This window comes from Daphnia carinata, chromosome 2, assembly GCF_022539665.2.
Source record: "Daphnia carinata strain CSIRO-1 chromosome 2, CSIRO_AGI_Dcar_HiC_V3, whole genome shotgun sequence".
Lineage (NCBI taxonomy): Eukaryota > Metazoa > Arthropoda > Branchiopoda > Diplostraca > Daphniidae > Daphnia > Daphnia carinata.
Window position 1 is genome coordinate 7,140,446 of NC_081332.1, and position 6,251 is coordinate 7,146,696.

The 6,251-nt window shown below is 48.7% G+C and overlaps 1 protein-coding gene across 1 annotated transcript; it reads left to right on the forward strand.

The window, feature by feature from the left end:
- The first annotated feature begins 2,019 nt into the window (after positions 1–2,019).
- On the forward strand, positions 2,020–5,805 carry LOC130704363 (uncharacterized). The gene is made up of 5 exons (XM_059494140.1): positions 2,020–2,752; positions 3,082–3,657; positions 3,702–4,021; positions 4,118–4,905; positions 4,986–5,805. The coding sequence occupies exons 1-5, from the start codon at positions 2,020–2,022 to the stop codon at positions 5,803–5,805; spliced, it is 3,237 nt and encodes a 1,078-aa protein (XP_059350123.1).
- Positions 5,806–6,251: the final 446 nt, after the last annotated feature.

Sequence of the window (6,251 nt, forward strand, 5' to 3'; positions counted from 1 at the left end):
CACGCCACCACACCTTCAACTCTCTCCAGCGCCATGACTTCCACGTAAGTACCCCCAACCCCTTATCCTTCTTAACTTTCCTTGCTAGTGATCTTTTCATATCCGGGCAGCCGACGTGACTGGCTGCCGGATCCCAACAACTATAACTATGCACCACCCATCAATTGACCAGAATATTAGATTAAGCAACTAACCTGACGGTCGGCAGTTTTGACTGTACTATTTGTGTGCGTTAATCTCCGGTCGCGTTAGACGTGACTCAATTATTGCAATAGTGTGATACAGTGAGTTTCAATATCTATAATAAGACAGCATCAAAAATACGTGTATTCAATGGGAATATAGTGTTATAGAATCAGTTTCATGATCTACATTCAAACAGTATCAAATATACGTGAATTCAATGTGAATATAGTGTTGTACAGTGTGTTTCAATATCTAAAATCAAACAGTATCAAATATACGTGTATTCAATGTGAATATACTCTGATACAGTGAGTTACAATATGTACAGCCAAACAGCAGGTAAATTACGTGATTTCAATGTGAATATAGTGTGATACAGTGAGTTTCAATATCTACATTAAAACAGCATCAAATATACGTGTATTCAATTTGAATATAGTTTGATACAATGGGTTTCAATATCTACAATCAAACAGCATCAAATATACGTGTATTCAATGTGAATATAGTGTTATACAATCAGTTTCAATATCTACATTCAAACAGCATAAAATATACGTGTATTAAATGTGAATATAGTGTTATAGAATCAGTTTCATGATCTACATTCAAACAGTATCAAATATTCGTGTATTCAATGTGAATATAGTGTGATACAGTGAATTTCAATATCTACATTCAAACAGCATCAGATATACGTGTATTCAATGTGAATATAGTGTGATACAGTGAGTTTTAATATCTACATTAAAACAGCATCAAATATACGTGTATTCAATGTGAATATAGTGTGATACAGTGAGTTTCAATATCTACATTCAAACAGCATCAGATATACGTGTATTCAATGTGAATATAAAGTGATACCGTGAGTTTTAATATCTACATTAAAAAGCCTGAAATATACGTGTATTCAATGTGAATATATTGTTATAGAATCAGTTTCATGATCTACAATCAAACAGCATCAAATATACGTGTTTTCAATGTGAATATAGTGTGATACAGTGAGTTTCAATATCTAAATTCAAACAGCATCAAATATACGTGTATTCAATGTGAATATAGTGTGATACAGTGCGTTGACCGCAAATGATCTGATGACGTCGTGATCTACAAGTCACTAATACTTAGTTTTTTTGTAGAACTTACTGCTAAGGCTCTAAGTCCTCGTTCACGAAATAGGTACACCCGGTTTTTCCCCATAAGCGTAATGCTAAGAATAGGTTTTTTAAAATTTTATATAAAATACTTAGAGTTGAGCTAAAAAAATCTTTTTTCCCAAAAGATATAGCATTTCTTACTTAATATAGATGTAATGTTATTTTTTCGAAAATAATTTTTCTCAATACTCCTCCCTATCCCTGGAAGTTAACTCCCCTCTAAGTTTTGGAACGGAAAGTGTACTGCACACTTGGTCACCAGAGGCGCTGCAATGCAGCTTTTTGCCGTTAATGTTTGAAATTGGGGGGGGGGGGGGATTACGTTGACTCATAAAAACTATTCTTTTCAAATTCTCCTTGAGTTTCTTATGCATGTTTCTCCCTTTTTCCAGATTCTCCAACATTTTTTGCGCAGCTTTAAGTTCCTTGTTTGAGATGCCTGATTCTTCTTCTTAAACCGCAAAGCTATCTAAGCACTTTCCATATAATCTGCAATGAGTGTCACCTACGGTGCTGCCCTCGCGGGCAGGGCTGTAGTGGGCACGGGCCCGCAGGTGTGGTGACCCTTTGTTTGTTCTCTTTTGCCCCCTTTTTTTGTGGGAAGGGGTAGTCGTTGTTACCCGGATCCTTGGATGTTTGAAGGGGTAGTCGTTGTTTCCCCGATCCTTGGATGTTTGGAGGATCGGCGCCATTTGCGTATAAAACTCCCTTTAACGGCGACCCGCGTGACTGGCTACTCTTTTCCTCGCGCTTCCAGGCTCTCGTCCATGACGTCATCCCGAACGACGCCCAGCGCTTAGCCATTCTAACCGAGTCGGTAGGCCCTAATGTTCTGCGCCGCATCTCCCCGCTTTTGAGAGCGCCTCGAGGCTACCCGGCTGTTCTTTCCTACCTGAAGAAACACTACGGTTCCAGTGAGCAGATTGCGCGCTGCCAAATTCGCGATCTGTTGAGCCTCCTTATCGTCAAACCAGGTGATCGTCAGGCGCTGGAGCTGTTTTCCGATCAGCTACACGGAGCAGTCGTCGTATTGGAGCAAGGAGGACTGGAGCACGACTTGAAGAGTGCTGCCAACTTAGACCAGGTGGTTCAAAAGCTGCCGCCTCTTTTTCGCCATCGCTGGGCCCGCTATGTGCGAAAACGTTTGCCAAGAGTTGTAGATCTTGGCGATCTCGATCGGTTTCTGGAGGAGGTTGTTGAAGAGGAGAGGATTGCCTTTGCGTCTGTCGAGCTAACGCCCAGGATCGAGCTCCGCGGAAAGCATGTCACTTTCGACAATCCAAACCTCACAAGACAACCTTCATTCAAATCCTCAGCCGCCAAGTCACCGCCCGTCCGTCCACCTCCGACCGTTTTGTCTACTCAGGCCATGAGAGAGGCGGACATCGAGTGCCCGAGCTGCGGTGAGGCTCATCGCTTAAACAGCTGTGTGGAATTTCGACGGAAGTCGCCATCGAGCGTTGTTGGCGAAGGAAAAAGGAAAAAGTATGTTTCAACTGCCTCGGAGGAAAACATCGAAGTGCCGACCGTCCTTCGAAGCCGGCATGTGAAACGTCCGGATGCCGTGCTTGCCATCATTCGTTGCTGCATGGTGCGGAAAGAGTTTTCCCCGAGAGGAGTGGACACCGCCGTTTTCCACCTCCGAATGAAGATTCGAGCGACGTTCCAGGTCCACAGACTTTCGCCATTGCCCCCCGTTCAGCATAAAACGTTCTTTTGACCGTTGTTCCAGTTCGTCTTCGTACTGGTGATAGAACCCTCGACGTCTTCGGTCTACTGGACACCGGTAGCCAAGCTACTTTGTTGCGTGAGGACGCGGCTCAAGCACTCGGCCTAACGGGCCGGCCGCGCAAAATTCGTTTTGGGACTTTCTACGGGAAAGATCCATTAGTCGACACTCATTTAGTGGATTTTACAGTCTCATCGCTGGATGGAGAAGATCCTAACGTTGGGCGCCGCCGGATGAAAAACTCTCCCACCTCGCTCGAGTATCTTCGCGGCCTTCATTTTCCCGTTCGGGATGCCACAGAAGTCCAAGTTCTGATTGGCATGGACGTCCAGGATGCTCACCTGAATTTCGAAGTCCGCCGCCCGCCAGCAGGAGTTCAAGGACCTAATGCGGTTCGCACACCGTTCGGTTGGTGCATCGTGGGGAGAACCTTTTCGGCGCCCGCTGTGGAAGCAGCGAGCGTGAATTTCGTCAAGTTGGAGTCGATCGAGTGGCTGGAAGAGTCCGTGGAGAGGTTCTGGAGAACCCGTTCGTTGCCCGTCCGTGAGGCCCTCAAAACCTTCATGTCTGAGCTCGACCGTGCGCCATTGACCAACTTGAATCGAATATTCGCCACACTGGAGTACGCTACGAGGTTGGTTTGCCCGTTTACCCCAACTGCCCTAAGCTGCCGGACAACAAGGATTTTGCCCGCCGGAAGTTTTTCGCCCTGGAGAGGAGACTGCAGTCGAATGACGATCTTCGCAAAGCAGTTTCCGAACAAATGCAAGAAGTCTTCCGCAACGGCCACGCTACAGAAGTTATTTCCACCGATCCTGATTCCAAGATCTGGTACCTCCCGTTACACCCGGTTCAGCACCCCAGCAAGCCCAACAAGGTTCGACTCGTTGATGACACCGCTGCCCGCTTTAAGGGAATGGCCATTAACGATATCCTGCTGAAAGTGCCGGATCTTACGAACCAACTGCTCGCTGTGCTGCTTCGCTTTCGTGAAAGAAGGATTGCTGCTACTGCTGACGTTGCCAGAATGTTTTACTAGGTTCTGGTGCGAGAATGCGACAGGCCGATGTTTCGCTTCTTATGGAGGGAACCTGGAACCGAAAACCCCATCCAGGAGTTCCAAAGGACGGTGCACATTTTCGTCGCCTTGTCTTCGCCAACGACTTGTAGCTTCGCCCTGCAACGTCTCGAGAAGGATGCCCCGCTCCACCTGCAGGAAGTCGCGAGCCGGATACGCTCCGACTTCTACGTGGATAATTTATTATCATCGTTCGACGAAGTGGACTACGGAGCGTCTGTTTGCCAAAAACTCGTGGAGTTGCTTAGCCTAGGTGGCTTCAAACTTGTCCAATTCCTCAGGTCATCACGTCGGTTGCTGGACCGCTTGCCCGCCCCTTCTCGTCTTATGCCGGAGCTCAATTTGGATTTCGACGACTTGCCAACCGAACGGACGCTGGGTTATCTGTGGAACAGCGAGCGGGAAAAGGCCCAGTCGAAACGCTCCATTCTGGCTGCCATCGCGAGCATCTACGATACGCTTGGTCTGCTCGCGACGGTAGTCTTGGTGGCGAAGGCTATTCTTCAGGACGTCTGGCGGCTGAAAACCGGTTGGGTTGAAGTGTTGCCCGCTGACATCTTGAATCGATGGGGACGTTTCGTGGAACATCTACCGACGGTCGAGTCCGTGAACATCCCGCGAAGCCTCATAACCCGACTACAGTCCGCTTACTCGTCGTTTCAGCTGCACGCCTTTTCGGACGAATCGAAGGACGGATTCGGAGTGGTCGTCTATCTTCGATCCGAGTCGCCTGACCAGATCGAAGTCGCGTTCGCGATGGCGAAGGTGAGAGTTGCTCCGATCCACCAAATTTCTATCCCGAAGATGGAGCTCTAAGGCGCGCTGTTAGCGGTCCGTCTGGTGAATTATTTGTTGAAGGAAATGACGCTGCCCATCTCTTCCGTGTTTTTCTGGGTGGATGCGATGACCGTTCTTCGTTGGATCCACGCCAATCATCGCCGCTACAACGTCTTCGTTGCAAAATTTCGGAAATCCTCGATTCGACTACCCCGCAGCAGTGGCGCCATGTTCCAGGCATCTTAAACCCGGCGGATGAATGTAGCCGTGGCCTTTGTCCGTCCGACCTCGACCCCAATCATCGTTGGTACCGCGGACCAGAGTTTCTCGCTATGCCACCCGAACATTGGCCCGCCCAGATGCCGGATAATGCATTCTACGACGACGATGAAGAATCCATCGCATGCTTAGTTGTCATCGATTCTAGCGGAACGCTAGATTATTTTTCCGCCCGTATCGAAAACCTTCACCATCTTGTGCGCATTGTCGCCTGGATTTGGAGATTTATCACCAACACGCGTGTCCTCGTAAATCGAAGACGGATCGAGCGAGAGGTAAATCCAGACGGCAGCCGTGCAGACCCGCCATCCGAACCGATCGAGGATCTGAAAACAGGCCGGCAGCAGAGTGCGGACGAGCTAAAGTCTGCCCGCCTTCTTCTGATCCGCGTTTCGCAACGCGCTTCTTTTTCCGACTACTTACACCGGCTGCAGAAGAGGGAAACAATCCGTCCTGAATCCCGGCTACTGAAGCTGTCCGTCTACCTCGACAGTGCCGGAATCATTCGTGTCGGTGGCCGCCTTGAGAACGCCCCGATCAACACCGAAGCCCGACATCCGGCGGTTCTTCGACCCGAAGCATCCGGTAACTAAGTTGTTTATTAGATGGGCACATCTTTCCGTCGACTCCTTTCTCATGGCGTTCACCCGCTTCGTTAGCCGACGAGGTGCACCCGCTGACGTTTTCAGCGACAACGGCACCAATTTGACGGCTGGAGAACGCGAGCTGCGTGAAGCAGTGACCCTCCTAAACCACGCCAAAATCGTCGATCAGCTCGCGCGAAAGGAGATCCGCTGGCATTTTTCCCCGCCTTCTGCCCCGCATTTTGGAGGTGTATGGGAGCGACTGGTGCGCTCATGCAAAGACGCCCTCCGTGCAATCCTCGGTCAGCAAACGGTAAAGGAGGAGACCTTCGCTACCGCCGTCATTGAAGTTGAGGCACTGCTGAATAATCGCCCGCTAACCTACCTGGGAGCAGATCCCCAGGAGTTCGAGCCTTTAACCCCGAACCATTTTTTGTTGGGCCGCCCCAATCTCC

Bases quoted from the DNA above. Each gene is read 5' to 3' on its own strand.
- LOC130704363 (XM_059494140.1), top strand. From the start codon at position 2,020: ATGTTTGGAGGATCGGCGCCATTTGCGTATAAAACTCCCTTTAACGGC. The intron at 2,753-3,081 runs GTGAGGCTCATC...CCGTTGTTCCAG, and splicing joins CATCGAGTGCCCGAGCTGCG to TTCGTCTTCGTACTGGTGAT. The intron at 3,658-3,701 runs GTGCGCCATTGA...GCCACACTGGAG, and splicing joins CTTCATGTCTGAGCTCGACC to TACGCTACGAGGTTGGTTTG.